The following is a 17,384-nucleotide window of genomic DNA, read 5'->3' as shown; positions in this document are numbered from 1 at the left end:
AACAAACGATGGAAGTCTGTTCCACCAATCAACTACCTGCTGGCTAAAGGCAAACTTCTGCACCTAACATAGATGGGCTGACTACTGATGATCAAGCTCACATAGCTGATAGACTGAATGAGTATTTTGAATCTACATTCACACATAAGGAGTTATTCAATGAAGGGAATTCCAGAAGTTTATCAAACTCTAACAGGGAGCTAAGTAATTTTATAATAACTGAGAGCAAAGTAGAGGAGAAATTGTTGAAGGTAAACATAAGGAAGGCATTTGGGGTGGGTGGGATCTATCCAGTTCTATTAAAGGAGGCAGCAAAGTAAATAAGCAAGCAAACCCTTAGCCATAATTATGACAGCTTCCTTGGTTTCAGGGGAGGTCCTCATGGACTGGAGGTGTGCAAATGTGCAAAAGGGGGAAAATAATGGAGTCACTGGTTAAAGAAGCATTGCAGGATCATCTAGACAAGACTGCAGTAATAGTTAAGACACAGAATGGGTTTGTTAAAGGCAGGTCTTGTCTGACCAATTTGATTGGATACTATGATGTGGTCACAAAGGAACTGAAAGCCAAAAATAATTTTGATATCATATACTTGGATTTCAGGAAATCTTTTGATACTGTTGCACATGGAAGACTGCTGTACAAATTGGAGAAGTATGGCATTAAGGGTAAGTTGCTACAATGGAAAAAAGGATGGTTGAGTGAGAGATGACAGAGAGTGGTAATCAATGGACACTACTCTTCATGGATAAATGTTATTAGTGGAGTTCCCCAGGGTTCGGTGCTGGGCCATTGTTGTTTTGTGTATTCATCAATGATATTGATGAAGGTATATCAGGATTAATGTCCACGTTTGCAGATTATACAAAGGTTGGTAGGTTGTTAACGACAGTAAAGACAATATGCTATTCCAACTGGATCTAGATAAGTTGGGCAAAAGGGGTGAGAATTGGCAACTGAAGTTTAACATTGACAAATGCTAAACTGCATATGGGTAGCAGTAACCCAAGAGAAACATACCAACTGTGTGGTACTACACTCAGGGAATTGGAAAGTGAAAAAGGCCTGGGGTGGGGTAATTGTGCAATCAAATATGAAGTTTGCTGAGGAATGCCAGGACAGGTCATGGAGTCTTGTCAATGATATATAAGTATTTTGCCAGCAGGGACAGGGAGATGATTATCCTGTTCTACTAGCAATGGTCAGGTCACCTAGAGTACTGTGTACAGGTCTGGAGTCTTCATTTTGGGAAGGATGTAGAGATGCTAGAACAAGCACAAAGAAGGGCAACAAGATTGGTGAGGGAGACAAAGGGGTACTCTTACCAAGAAAGGCTTAAGTTCTGCAAATTGCAGTGCCTGGAGAGTAGGCACCTGCAAGGTGATCTGATTGAGGTTTATAAGGCCTTGAATGGGTTGAGAAAGATGAATGCTGATGGGATTCTTCCTCTTGCTCAAAAATAAGAACCTGAGGGGGCATAGATTCAAATTGAGGAAAGACAGTTGTAGAATAGATGTGCAGAAATTTGCCTTTATCCAGCGGGTAGTTGACTGGTGGAACAGACTTTCATCTTTTGTTGTCGGTTGATAGACTAAATAAATTTAAGGCAGAGCCGGACAGGCTTTTGGAACGAATGGAGCGGTGAAATGGGAGGGTTTTTTTTTTTTTTTTTTGCTGATGCTGCATAAGCTTTCTTTCTTGCATCATATGCCTGTACTAATGCTAATGCTAAAAGCTGTTCAGAAGAAAATTAATAGCAGGGGTGAAACTGTTCTGTTATTTGTGTAGAAAATTAAATTTGTGTAATGTATTACCCATCACCAAACTTCTAGGTATGATTTGAAATTCATGGAAGAAGAGACCCTTAAATTTTGTTCTTTCATTTTTTGTCACATGCAGTGGTAAATCACATGATATGAAAACTGCAACACACATTCATTCTTCTGTCAGTACAATGATTAAACTAAAGCTATAATATCTTAAAGTACAAAAAAGGATACGGACAATCCACCAAACATCAATATTTCCTGAGACCTTTTGTACATTACTTGGATATGCCTGAATATTTTTAGGTACAAGTAAAGCATTTTTACTTGCTGAAACACTACGTATTGTATCTGTGGCAAAGAAAAGAATACTCAAAAATTAGATATATCAATGAATTTCATGACTGGTTTAAGCTGTTAGAATATAAAAATTAATTTTATATTAAATAATTTAATTTGTTTTGTTAATTTGTAAATTATTAAACTGAGAGACAAGCATATGGTATGATATTCCTTCAAATTGGCAGCAAGATCCAGTAATACAGATGGGGAGCACTGGGCTTTCTAATTCATCCTACACATAGGTACTCCACTGAGTTGAGATAGTGACTCCATAATACCATTTTTGATTGATCCACAGTTCAGCTTCAATGCTCCTGATACCATGTTAGCTGGCACTAGATTTTATAATCAAGTGATATTATGTGCTGCAGCACATAAGCCTGAAGAACTTCATGACATGCAGCTCCCTATGGGTTACACAAGTGCTTACAGGATTACCTGTTGCTCTTTTGGATCTACAAAGAAAGTGTTTCTAACAGTAGAATAATCTTACTATCTTACTATAGTTTCTGCAGGGTCTACCGGCCACTGTCAACTAGGATTTTGTGCCTACCTGTTGTAATTTCTTCACTGGATGATCAACTTCAGTCTTCTAATTTCCCAAAACCTTATCAACAGTCGATTTGGTAATGTTTAACCTGGCAGGGATGGACCCTGGTCTGACAGACCCCTCAGTGAAATATCTATCGCACATTAATTATCAGTTCAAGATTGTTACTCTTTATACCTTCATACTCATACATATGCAGTCTTGAGTAGTTTTGGAAGTTTCATATTCTTGTTTTCTCAGAATTATATATAAGAATCAGATGGACTCTGTGCCAACCTTTTTGTTATTATTTTTGCTTTGTGTAAACAAATATAGTACTTGTCAAATGGTTGATGTTTTCTATATAGAAAGTTAGATATGTTTATTTTATGTTATTATATATATATAATATATATTAAGGTTATGAATAGCTATTAATACATTAATATTAATAAATATTAATATTAGTTTTAAATAATGCTATTAATGCATTAGTATTAATAATTATTAATATTAATGCTATACAGATTTTCTTTCTTTCTTTTTTTTTTTTTTTTCATTTGTCTTTTCTTTATTACTTGTTTTAGTTTAAGTTTTTTTTTTTTTTTTTATGTTACATGCTTAGTAGTGAGTGGAAAAGCTGATCTGTAGTTCAATATCTTTTGGATGTACTGTTATTTAACTGTTATTCTGTGTCAGTAGTTTGGTGTTGCCTTGTGAATGCATTTCACTGCATAAGGGCTGCCATTTTTCAAATCTATTGCAGTGGCAGGTCGATGTATCAGATCAGTGATGCATTGATTTGGTTAATGTTCAGTTATGCAGTAATTCCCCACCCAGCTACTGTTGTCCTTACAGCCTTCTGATGAGATGGGCACAGTGGTCAGTTTTTTTATTATTTTTTTATTTTATTTTAGTTTCAACCTGTTGGTCAAGTGGCTGGTTTTTGCCTCCATTTATAGTGATAGTTCATGTAATTTGGACCTGGTGCCATCAAGGGGAGTGTCGCTAAATTTGAATTAATTGGTATTCTTTCTAAATTATTTTAGGAGTACATTCCTTTCGTAACTCTTTATCTCAATTTATCTCCCCACCTCATTTGTTGCAGTAGTTACATACTGGTTTACTTTCTATTCACCACTTACTTGACTTGCCATATTACTGGCATATTTTAAATTTATATTCAAATTATATAATAATAATAATAATAATATTATTATTATTATATTAAAAGTTGACTTCTTGTCCACTATTATTATTATTTATTTATTTATTTTACAAAACATTATGGATAGTACCTCCTATTACAGTTTATGAATACATACAAGAGAATAGAAAGAAATAATAAAGTATACAGGGTGATTCACTACCAGTGCGACAAACTTTCAGGAGGTGTAGGGGGCACAAAGACGAATCGGAATCATATAGCATTGCAGGGTCCGAAATGCCTTCATCATGCGGTAGAGGACGTTGAACGGGAGGTCGCGTGAACAGCGATCCCGCTGGAAGTCAGTATTTGTGAACCGGTTCCCGAGGCAGTAGGATGGACGAGTATTCAAATGTTGAATTGGCCGACATGCACCTCGCGTATGGAGCTGCGGACTGTAACGGGCGCGCCGCTCTGTGCTTGTACCAGGAACGTTTCCCGCACAGGTGTGCTCCTCATCATATGATTTTCTCATGTGTGCACAGAAGGTTGTGAGACTGGTTGTTTCACGAGAGGTACCATGAATGGAGAGCGAACGATGAGGACGACAGACAATGAGGAGAATGTCCTACGTCTTCCAGAAGTCAATCCGAGTACGAGTACTCGAGCGATAAGCCAACGATTGGGTATTTCCCAATCCACTGTATGGAGGATACTGTCAACAAACCAAATGAGTTCATACCATCTGCAACGCGTCCAATCATTGGAGCCTGCGGATTATCCACTCCGGAGGACTTCCGCTACTTGGTTTCTTCAACAGAGTGCGGCAGACAGCGCATTTGCTGCGTCCATATTGTTCACGGATGAGGCAAGTTTCACAAGAGAGGGAACCTTCAATCAACATAATGCCCATTTGTGGGCTTTGGAGAACCCCCATGGTACGCGAACACGTGCAACTCAACGCCATTTCTCTGTCAATGTTTGGGCCAGCATTGTTGGAGACCACCTCATTGGACCGTACCTTCTGCCCCCTCGTCTGGACGGTAGGGCATACTTGATCTTTCTACAGCAAGTCCTGCCCGAACTTATTGAAGAAGCAATGTTCCTCAGTCGTTGCGCCGCTCAATGTGGTTCCAGCATGATGGGGCTCCCCCACATTACACCAATGGCGTCTGCCAACACCTAAATGTTATATTTGGACAGCATTGGATAGGTCGTGGTGGTCCGGTTCATTGGCCTGCTAGATCGTCAGACCTATCATGCCTAGACTTCTTCTGCTGGGGTCAAATGAAGACATTGATGTACGAGACCCCCCATTGATTCAGTTGAAGACCTTGTCGCTCGCATCTCTGTAGCTGTCAGGGAGATTCGAGACACACCAGGAATCTTCCAGAACGTTAGGGATTCCATGCGGCGGCGCTGTGAAGCCTGTGTGACTGCTTCTGGTCGAACTTTCGAACACCTGTAGCATGGCTTTTTGCCAATGTAAAACTTGTCATTAAAATGATTTCTGTTACACTAACGAGTTGCTGTTTCTGTTCTTTTTCTTTGCTTTGTTCACGCGACCTCCCGCATGACGAAGGCATTTCAGATCCTGCAATGCTATGTGATTCCGATTCGTCTTTGTGCCCCCTACACCTCCTGCAAGTTTGTTGCACTGGTAGTGAATCACCCTGTATATGCAGTATAGTTTAGGGCTGAAGCCTCAGGTTACATAAAAAGAGTTTAACTAAGGTACAAGTTAGTGCAATTGCATAATTTCAATACATAGCCAATACTTAAGTAGTTATAAATTGGCATCATTAAATATATCTCATATTGTGAATAACATCACAATGAGTTGCAATGATACTGCACTACCTCAAATAAGTAATGCTTCACCATAGGAGAAGACTATTGTTACTTATTATCAGCGGAGTTACCACCCATACGGCACCGCTTCAGAGCTTATTGGCTCCTCATCAGTGGATGGGCAATATCATGGCAACTCGTTGTGAAAGTATTCACTATACGAGATATATTTAATGATGCCAATTTATAACTACTTAAGTAGTTGGCTATGTACTGAAATTATGCAATTGCACTAACTTGTACAGTCAGGTATGCTACAATGAACTAATACTACAACGAACAGTTTTTATCAATAAAATCAGGATGCTACAGTGAACACAGATGCTACAACGAACGTGGAGGAATACTATCTGCCACCGTAGAACGTGCATGTGCATGACATGTCGGGGACTTCCCGTTTTGATTAGAGCATCATTTATCATCTTTGTTATCATTTGTAAGATTCAGTTATCTGCTTATTTGCCCTTTAGCAGTGAAAATATTTTTTAAAATTATTCTGCTATATAATTTTAGCCATGAACTGGGAAAATAGTGAGAAAGCTAATTAACTTAGATATTAAGAAAGAAATAATTTCCAAGCGAGAAAGTGGAAAAAGTGTAGGAGATCTAAGTGGTGAATACGGCATGGCTAAATCAACAATCAGTAAAATTTAAAAAAAAAAAAAAAAAACAAGGAAGAAATAAAAAGTGCACAGGTTGTGAAGGGAATCTCTAGATTAAGCAGTTCATGCCGACCAGGCTAGCCAGGTGGGTAAAGTGCCTGGCAACCCAAAGGTGTAAAGTGAAGTGAAGTGTATTTAGTGTCAAACAGCACCAGGGGTTTCCCCCATCTTTGCATTGCTTTCATTGTAGGCATACCAGTTCACTGGGAAGGCCAGACATTTAAAAGTGTATGGATATTGTATGAGTGTAGCATTGTGTATTGTTGTTCTTCTGGCCATTTAGCCACTAGACCGCTGTTGGAGCCCAACGTTGCCCACACTTGGCTCCGTGGATGCAGACCAGGTACACCAGTATTGAGAAATTATTTACTGTGGCAGGCCCTGCCACCTAATTTTCTGAGATTTCAGTGGCTAGGGCCTATGAAAAAAAAAAAAAAAAAATATATATATATACAGGGTGTCTCAAAAATATTGGTACAAACGTTTAGGGGAGGTAGGTAACATCTAAAGGAATGTGAATCGCATAGGGACCCATAACCGGAAACGTCACCATAATTCAGTACACGGCACTGTTCATCAGTTCGCGAGAGGGAAAATTTCTGGTTTACTCATTCAAGCAGTAGTCGCTGCACGAAGAGCATGCATCAATATAAGAACTGTGAGCTGGCAGACATGCACCTAGTGTATGGATTAGCAGAGAGAAATGGACCAGCCGCCCAATGAATTTATGGAGAATGCTTCCCAGACAGACATGTACCAGATCACCATTTGTTTGCGCTTGTGCGATTATGAGTCATTTAGAGGTAACAGGAGTAGTGCAGGCAGACCACGTTCGACACAAACTCCCACTATGGAAGAAAGTGTGTTGAATGCCGTCCAGAATAATCCTACTACCAGCATACGTGCCGTTGCCTCTGCCTTAGGAGTGTCTCGTTGCAGTGTTCAGCATGTGATTCCTTGCACCCCTTTCATCTCCAAAGGGTTCAGTTACTGCTCCCCCAAGATCATCCTACGCAGTGGTTTCTCCAAGAAAGTGTTCAAGATTTGAATTTTCCAGCCTATGTTTTGTTCACAGATGAGGCTTATTTCACTCAGGAAGGCTTATTCAATCAACACAATGCTCATGTGTGGGCTCACGACAACCCACACGGCGTGCGCCCACCATGCGGCACAACATGACATTTCCGGTTATGGGTTCCTATGTGATTCACATTCCGTTAGATGTTCCAGCAAATGTGAGATGCAACATTTGGTTTCAACATGATGGGGCGCCTGCCAATTATTCAAAATTCATGAAGTCTTCATAGAGTTTAACTATCAAATAAAGTATGTATTGGCTCACTTACCTAAAAATACTTTCCATGATTTTTCATCAGATGATTGTCTCCAACCATAAGGCCACCCCAAGATAACCGTGTTGTGCTTTAGTCCTCCTAAACCTGATGTCTGGATGCTGTTCAAATATCAAAAGTCCTTTAACAAAAAAAACTTTTTATTCTTGAAATTGATATCTAATATTAAAACAGAAAATACATCAAGTACTACAACATGGTACAAAGTACTTACAGATGAGATATTCCACCACTGACATTTTTAGAGACAAGAATTTCAGAAAATCCTTTTACTTTTTCTTCTTCCATCATCTTTTTGAGACTCTAGAGATTAAATAAACCATTAAATTATTTACAGCTTGTTTAAATTAATAAAAAAATTGTTTTCACCAGTTTCATCAATCAAATGGACTATTACAAAAGCAGGTTAGGAGATAAATTGTGGACAATTTTAGACAGAATTTATCTCCTAACATACTAAGGGTTGCTTAGCATTACAGTAATTCCAGTTGACCTCCTAACTTCAATATCCTGAAAAAGGCCTCTGAGGTTGGGAAAATTCATATTTTAGCATTAAATCAGATCACACACCAACCATAAGAGTAACTTCAACTCCTAACTTCAACATTGTACCACCATAACAGTAAAATCTAGTTCCCTTAATACTCCTTTTCATTATAATACTACTAAAAATGGCAAATACTTAAAAAGTGTTCATCCAGTGAAGTTTTTTAAAGATTACAAAAAACATTTTGACAGCTTAAACTGTTCTTGAATATATATTTGTTCATGCTATCAACCTAGGATTTTGCACCTACAAAGATAAATCACAAATATTCTCAACCAGGAATTGAGTTTATGATGTTAATGAGTTAATTTTTAATTACAAAATTCAGTAATTGATGTGACTACACAAATGACTGACTGACTGAAAATATCAACCAGGATATTATAAGCAAAATGACAACAGCTGAACTAGTAGTATAATGGAAGAAGAGTTTGTGTTTTGTTATTTCTGATATATGTGATCAAATCCAGATGTGGCTGCACCCCCAACTATCCCCCACCTCTTTTAACAGAAAAATTAAATAAAGTGACATAACAAGAGTTATAAATTTATAACAAGAGTTATAAATAAGAAGGCGTTTCACAAAAGGGAATTTATTGATTAAATAAACAAACCATTGAACATTATAATTGAAACCTTATTAATGACTTTATAATCAACTTTCATAGTATTCTGTGATCCACTTGGATCACAGCTATCAGAGAGAAGTCAACAATCACAAAATCGGGCATACCTTCAGGTAAAATAAAATGACTACTTCGAATATGTATTGTAAAAATATAATAAATATGTAGCATACTACATATTTATTATATTTTTATTACATTTATTATTATTACATCAAAAACATTTATTACCAAATTAAATTATCACAAGGCAGACTCAGACCCTATTGAGGAAAATCTAAATTCAAAATATTATCCATCAACAGAACTTATAAAGTATTAGCATTAGTAGAGGCATACGATGCAAGAAAGCAAGCTTACGCAGCATCAACCCAAAAAAAAAAAAAAACCACCCTCCCATTTCACTGCTCCATTCGTTCCAAATGCCTGTCCAGTTCAGCCTTATATTTATTTAGGCTATCAACTTCCATAACAAAATATGGAAGTCTGTTCCGCCAATCAACCACCCACTGGCTAAAGGCAAATTTTTGCACACCTATTCTACAACTGTCTTTCCTCAATTTGAATCTATGCCCCCCCCCCCCTAGTTTCTTAATCTGAGCAAGAGGAAGAATCCCATCAGTATTCGGTTTGCTCAACCCATTCAAGGCCTTATACACCTCAATCAGATCGCCTTGCAGGTGCCTACTCTCCAGGCACAGCAATTTGCAGAACTTAAGCCTTTCTTGGTAAGAGCATCCCTTTGTTCCCCTCACCAATTTTGTTGCCCTTCTTTGTACTCGTAAAATTCCTATATAATAAAAGCAAAACTCCTATATATCATTGACAAGACTCCATGACCTGCCCTGGTAGCCCTTCTACACTCCTCAGTAAACTTCATATTTTACTGCACAATGATACCTAGGTCTTTTTCACTTTCCACTTACCTGAGTGTAGTATTGCACAGTTGTTACATTTCTCTTGGGTTATTGCTACCCATATGCAGTACTTTGCATTTGTCAATGTTAAACTTCAGTTGCCACTTCTTAGCCCATTTTCCCAACTTATCTAGATCCAGTTGGAATAGTTTACTGTTGTTAACAACCCTGACAACCTTTGTATTATCTGCAAACTTGGACATTAATCCTCATATACCTTCATTAATATCATTGATGAATACACAAAACAACAATGGGCCCAGCACCGAACCCTGGGGAACTCCACCGATAACATTTGTCCACGAAGAGTAGTGTCCATTGATTACCACTCTCTGTCATCTCCCACTCAACCATCCATTTATCCATTGTAGCAACTTACCTTTAATGCAATACCTCTCCAATTTGTACAGCAGTCTTCGATTTGCAACAGTATCAAAAGTTTTCCTGAAATACAAGTATATGATATCCAAATTATTTTTGGCATTCAGTTCCTTTGTGACCACATCATAGTATCCAATCAAATTGGTCACACAAGGCCACCCTTTAACAAACCCATGCTGTGTCTTAACTATTACTGCAGTCTTGTCTAGATGATCCTGCAATGCTTCTTTAACTAGTGATTCCATTATTTCCCCCTGAACACAAGTTAAACTAACAGGTCTATAGTTACCTGTGTCACCTTTTGAACCCCCTTTGTGAATTGGTGATACATTTGCACACCTCCAGTCCATGGGGACCTCCCCTGAGTCCAAGGAAATTCTCATAATTAAGACTAAGCATATGCTTACTTCCTTTGCTGCATCCTTTAATATAACTGGATAGATCTCATCCACCCCAGGTGCCATCCTTATGGTTAACTTCAACAATCTCTCTTCCACTTTGCTATCAGTTATTACAAAATCACTCATTATCGAAACTAAAATTACTGTAACACAAAGCGAAAACGGATTGTGACAAGTTTAATAATAGGAAATATACATATATTAGATTATATACATACAAACAAAAAGCTTTCAGTTGTTTTGTCAACCTTCCTCAGTTAAACTGACAGTTAAGAATGGAGCATGAGGGCGTGTATTGCCAATCTTGTACGTGAAGTGCGTGATTTGGATCTTAGAAAGGCTTTTGATACTGTTGCACATGGAAGACTGCACAAATTGGAGCAGTGTGGCATTGGAGGCAAATTGCTGCTATGGATAAAGGGATGGTTGAGGGGGCGAAGACAGAGAGTAGTAATCAATGGACACTGCTCATCGTGGACTAATGTTATTAGTGGAGTCCATCAGGGTTCAGTGTTGGGTCCATTGTTGTTTTCTGTATTTATAAATGATATTGATAATGGTATATCAAGCTTAATGTCCAAGTTTGCAGACGATACAAAGGTTGGCAGGGTTGTTAAGGACACTACTGATGCTATGCTGCTGCAACAGGAAAGGTTGAGCAGATGGGCTGAGAGGTGGCAAATGAAGTTTAACATTGACAAATGTAAAGTACTACATATGGGAAACAGCAACCCCAGAGCAATGTATCAACTCTGTGGTACTACACTGACAGTGGTAGAGAATGAAAAGGACCTGGGGGTAATTGTGCAGGCAGATATGAAGTCCTCTAAGCAGTGAGACGGGCTGCAAGAGTAGCTCATGATGTCTTGTGAATGATATACAGTAATTTTTCTAGCAGGGATAAGGTGATTATTCCCTTGTATAAGGCAATGGTCAGGCCACACCTTGAGTACTGTATACAGGTCTGGAGGGCTCATTTCAAAAAGGATGTAGAGCTGCTGAAACGAGTACAGAGAAGGGCAACAAGATTAGTGAATGGAACAAAGAGTTGCTCTTACGAAGAAAGGCTTAAATTTTGCAAATTACAGTGTCTGGAGACCAGGCACCTGTGAGGTGATCTGATTGAGGTGTATGAAGCCTTGAATGCTTTGAGCATGCTCAATGCCGATGGGATTCTTCCTTCTGCTCAGAATAATCACCTGAGAGGGCATAAATTCAAATTGAGGAAAGACAGATGTAGGATAGATGTGCGGAAATTTGCATTTAGCCAGCAGGTAGTTGTTTGGTGGAACAGACTTCCATCCTTTGTTGTGGAAGTTGATAGCTTAAATAAATTTAAGGCTGAGCTGGACAGGTATTTGGAACAAATGGAGAGGTGAAATGGGAGCGGTTTTTTTTTTGGCTGATGCTGCATAAGCTTGCTTTCTTGCATCATATGCCTCTACTAATGCTAATAGAAAAATTAATTTGACACTTAATACATATTAGCAAACCGTTTTACATTATTACCACAATTTTTGCAATCACAGTATTCCTGTTTTATTCATTATTATTCTCCTTCAATTCACAAAATGAAAAATTTCGTTTAACAAGGACTGAAACATGTTTTTGTCAATAAATTTCTTAGCACAATACGTACCAGTTTTGCAGCTTGAGATTCACTGTACATTTTGTCAAATTCTCCTTCAAGTACAGAACAAACAAGAGTAAGACCTTTTCCTAAGGAAACAAAAATTGTATTTCAGAAAATACTGGTTGTCCTAGTTTCTTTTACTTACATTTCACTCAAATTAAGTAATTTAAACTGAAATTCATATCAAATTTAAAATAATGCTGTTCATTATACAACACAACATTCTGTATAATCTAATAAACTGAGATTGTGGACATTGTTATGCACATTGTAAGAATGAGTTTCTATTTTGCCACAAAAAATGCCAGTAAACTGTTACAGTAGCCTAAATGTTGCACAAAACTCATATCTTTTTTTCGTGTATAAACTATGTCACAGAATTCTATGTAACATCCTTTTCAAACTACATAATGAGGGACTTATGATCCAAAAATTGCTATTTTACTACTTTAAAGTAAAAGTGTTTCTTTTTTCCAAATAATTTCAATTGCTTTAAAAATTCATATAGATGTTTATAATTCTTTATTAATAAAGTTTTATTTGCATTATACAAACCTGCTTTCAGCTGAGAAGCAAAAGAAATTAGTTTTCGATATTTTGGTTTAAGATCTTCATTCAGTTTACAAAGAACCATGACTTGAGGTCGCCAGTTTTTAGTATGGGGCGGACCTTCTTCAAGACGAAGCAGACTGTAGCGTGCAGCCGAAAGAGCCAAACCTCGAATACCATCACCCCACTCTTTTTCTGCACTGTAATAAAAAAATAAAAACATTTATTATAAAACACTAATTGTTTCAAACAGATAACTATTAAAAGTTGACGATGTTGCTATCATCTTTTAATGGCACAAAAAGTGATACTGTCAAATACATTGGTACTAATGATATTAATAGTAGGAGATCTAAGGATTTACTTAACATATAGATAATGTTGAGAAAAAGCTGCAAGTTAGGATTAAATTTGAAAATGTTTGTCATTCTGGCCAGACATGATAGGAGGAAGTACATAAATGAGACCCTTTTCAATCAATTTGGCCTTGGAGAGACTTTTTACAGGGAAGTAATACAGTTAAACACAATAAAATTAGCAGAATACAGTAATACCCCGACTTACGCTACCCCGACTTACGCGAACTCGGAGTTACGCGGTTCTTGATTTTTTCGTTTGGCAACGCTGCCGCCCACTATCTTCAAGGTCGTTTTTCATATGTTATCGATATACGGTGCGACGGCGGAGAATGAGAGCGAAAGATGAACAAAATTCAACTTTGCTGCTTTTATGTTTTTTATATCAGTGAAGGGGAAACACATTTCACCATAATAACGTAAAAACCAACACAATTCCAGCTATCGGTATAATCGCAAATGCAATTAGATCGACTTTACTACCAGTTTATAACAGATTTCACTAGCTCAAACGCAACTGGATTTTTTATTGTTTTATGGTAGTAACCCCTAGAAATGTGAGGTGTTAATAGTGTATCTCTGCCTTTATGGTGTTGTTTATTCAGTTGCTACATGCGCGCAGCTTTGTTTATGCGTATCAAGCGTGCCTCCTTGTTTTGTAATTGTGCTTTATTCCCTAAAAATGAGTAAAATACTTAAAAGGTGTGAAAAGGAAGCGTACTGGTGAAGACACTGCAGATTCAGAGAGAAAAAGAAAAGCAATTATCGATAAACAGAGGCGGACTGGGTCAAAAATTCTTACCCGGGAAAATTTATAGTGGCCTCATACTATGGTTTATGGCCAAAATCACACTGGCCCACCGGGGTTTCCCCGGTAAGGCTTATGGCCAGTCCGCCTCTGTCGATAGAGAAAAAATATGAAATTGTGAAACGCTTTGAGCGAAAAGAAAGACCATGTGATATTGCACGTGCTACAGACCTAAATGAAGCAACGGCGAAAAGCACATGACAATTGCAAACTTGACAGGTTGAAAATTGAAAAGGGCTCAATTGTAAAGGGCTTAAAAATTTTAGAAAACATAGACTCCAACAAAGAACGCGTTATAGCTACAAAGCAAGGAATAAAAAAATTATTAGCTTGCTACGAAGAAATTCTGCGTGAAAAAAAGAACGCGCTGTGTCATCGGACGAATTTGTTAGATTTTATGAAGCCATCGACATCGAAATAACTTTTTAACGTAAGTCATTTGTTTTTTTAATACATATTTTGTATTAATATTTTGTATTAATATGTATAAAGAACTGCAATTTTATTAATATTTTTCTTCTAAACTAGGTGTTTTTGTTAGCCCTTGGTCCCAATTAAGCAAAATTTATATGTATTTATATGCAAAGTTGTACCCCGACTTACGCGAATTCGACGTACGCGATTTTCGTCGGACCCACCTATCGCGTAACTTCGGGGTATTACTGTACAAGGAAATGAAGTTTCTGAGAGGTGTTTGTGGAAAGATAAAATAAAAAATGCAGAATTTCAAGAGAAACTGGAAGAAGAACGATTACACACAAAGGTGGAGAGGAACAGACTAAGATGGTTTGGCCATGTAAAGAGAATGGACTCTTGTAGACTCCCAAAGAGGATGTTAGAAATGGAGGGTAAAAGACCAGTAGGAATGCTGAGAAGAAGATGGTGTGAGAAGCTGAAGAGTGAGAAGTAGAAGAAGCATTAGCTAGGAGGAGCTAGAGAGAGAGAGAGAGAAGAATGTTGGGAAGATAAAGCTAAATGAGAAGGTTGGTTTTCTTATCAACTCGGCAAGAAGCTGGAACAAAAATGGATAAGTAAGTAAGTAAATAGAAAGTTTGCTTATGGAGTAATCAGACCATGAGCTACAATGATAAAAATTATTTAACTGATTAGCAGATTATCAGTTAATGCATTAAAACTAACTGCACATCCTTAGCAATTCATTACATTAAATTTTTCCAAAATACATAATATACAGAATATTACCTACCAACTATATGAATGACTTTAACAAGTATCAACCTGATTATTTATCATAAAAAAATTATTTTGCACATTTTCTTACATGCTGGAATCATGACTATGTACTCAGTAATATGGTACACACAACTTATATTCAGAAACCAGTGGTGTATAAGTAACCTTCTATTCTTCTTATTATTATTATTATTGTTGTTTTGTAAAAAACTAATATAATTCTAAAATAATTATTTAACTGCTAAGGGCAGGTATGAAAATTTTATCCTAACCAGAGAAAAACGTGTTTAGTTTAAAATTAGCAAGGTTAATCTAATTAATTTTTACCAACTAGTGCAGACTTCCCTTCATATTTTTTTCCTATGCAGACAATGGCACTTAAGGAGATATGACAAAATTTCATTGGTGTCGAGCACAGTTGCAAAATATAAAACATAGAGATTTACAGATAAAAATCACAAGTAACTTTTTTTTAAAAATGATGGTGATCATCACAAACATGAAATGTTATTGAAACCTATAGTACTCTAATAACATAGATGGGTTAAGAAACTAAAACAAAGTTGATGACACTGAGCTTAAATTATTGTAGTAGGTTGCAATTTTCAAGAAATATATACAGATGGGGCAGATGGGAAGGGAACTGTTCCAAGTACAAAAGTAGTGAGAATAAAAATAAAGTGTTATTGCCACATTTCATTTTTTTCCAAACTTGTATACAATATAGGTTTGGAAACTTCATTTTAAGAAGTCATAGATCTGTTGGAAAGGGTGTAGAGAAGTGCAACAAGGTATGCACTTCTCTTAGTCAGGGGCACAGGGGATAAAATGTATCTGGTGTTGTGGTAGCCGGTGGTTTAAATAAATTTTGAAAATAATTAGGAAGGACAAATGAAACGGGCAGTATATATATATATATTTTTTTTTGCTGATGCTTTATAAGCTTGCTTCCTTGCATCGTTTTGCTACTGTTAATACTAAAATTTAAAACTAGGATAACATTTTATCAAAATTTTATTTTTATTTATGCCTTGTTAGCAAAATTTTTATTTGATTTTGTGTTGGTGAGAAAAAATACAATAGAATAGGACCTCAATTATCTGAGCTTCTATCAAATAAAATCTCTGTTAACTAAATGTCAACCAATCTCCGAACTGGAAAATAGGGACTCTGATATTCAGATACCAAGATTAATCATGCATCAAACTTGAAATCAACATTGACCATCTTAATCTGTTGAAAAACTTTTCTAGGAAGTGTAAAAATTGAAATGCTTTGCATGTATTATAACAGCACAATATGGGCTTAGATGCTAAAACAGCATAATATAAAAAAGTAAACTTATCAGCTGATGCATTTAGAACTTCATTTTTAAACAGCTTTATTAAATGCCATAAGAGAAAATAAAATTACACACATTAAAAAATAGTAATTTAGTTTTACATATAATATGCACTAAATTTTGCACACACTACTGTACTGTATTTTGTTTAATAAAAACTTTTTTAATTTACTTTGTACATATTTTTTATTGCAATTACTATATTTAATAAATACTATAGAGCAATAAATAATTCCCAAACTGATATAAAATATTGGCAAAAAAGTTGGGTTTCCATTATCCAAAATTTCTGTTAATTGTGGTAATCTCAGTCCCATTCATCTCAGATAACTGAGATTCCACTGTTAATGTATCCAAATATCTGAAAGTAAAATATTAAAAGAACTTACCCTCTGTATTCTATGTATTTATATATACATCCTGCCATAGCAATGGCTAATAAAGCATAATACCAACTGCTCAAAAACATAACTACCAAACACAGTGCTACTCCAGTAAGTGAGAGAGACCTAAAATGCAAAGAATATAAAGAATATGAACTTTACAAACATATTCTGATTTTAAGTTACAGTTAACTTTAACATTATTAACAATAAATAGCAGTAAGTTTTTTGAATTCTACAGAATATTTGTAATACAAAATACAAACCAGTGATAATATTTAAATCGAGGTCTCCAGTTTGGAGTACGCAGCAAACTTTGGAGTGTACAGGCTAGATTAACAAACATGTAGCACATCAAAAAAAACCTAGAAGAAATAGAAAATGCTAGAAAAACTATAATTTTTATCCAATTAATGTGAAAAAAAAAACAAACATTAAAAAATAGTATTATGAATATCATGAAAGTGGATGAGACAAAAAACTAATTTTAAAATTATCAAAGAAAGCAGCAAAACTGTATCAAGATTCAAGAAATGTATATAAAACATCAAATATAGCATAAAATATAATTTTTTGGCTAAGGTAAAGAAAGCCAACA

At 36.4% G+C, this 17,384-nt stretch overlaps 1 protein-coding gene across 1 annotated transcript in view; it reads right to left on the bottom strand.

The window, feature by feature from the left end:
• LOC150082531 (solute carrier family 12 member 4-like) overlaps nt 1-17,384 on the bottom strand; it is a 208,503-nt gene that overhangs the window by 40,604 nt on the left and 150,515 nt on the right. Inside the window, exons 14-20 of the mRNA XM_090378670.1 lie at nt 17,053-17,151; nt 16,793-16,912; nt 12,710-12,903; nt 12,161-12,240; nt 7,864-7,952; nt 7,644-7,750; nt 2,001-2,117 (exon numbers count right to left, since the gene is read on the bottom strand). Coding sequence (XP_090234796.1) covers nt 2,001-2,117; nt 7,644-7,750; nt 7,864-7,952; nt 12,161-12,240; nt 12,710-12,903; nt 16,793-16,912; nt 17,053-17,151 — 806 coding nt within the window. The remainder of the gene's footprint in view (nt 1-2,000; nt 2,118-7,643; nt 7,751-7,863; nt 7,953-12,160; nt 12,241-12,709; nt 12,904-16,792; nt 16,913-17,052; nt 17,152-17,384) is intronic.

The sequence above is a fragment of the Mastigoproctus giganteus genome, chromosome 7, assembly GCF_048544385.1.
Source record: "Mastigoproctus giganteus isolate SK-2022 chromosome 7, ASM4854438v1, whole genome shotgun sequence".
Lineage (NCBI taxonomy): Eukaryota > Metazoa > Arthropoda > Arachnida > Uropygi > Thelyphonidae > Mastigoproctus > Mastigoproctus giganteus.
Note: the sequence above shows the minus strand (reverse complement) of the source record. Positions and strands in the feature narration are given on the sequence as shown.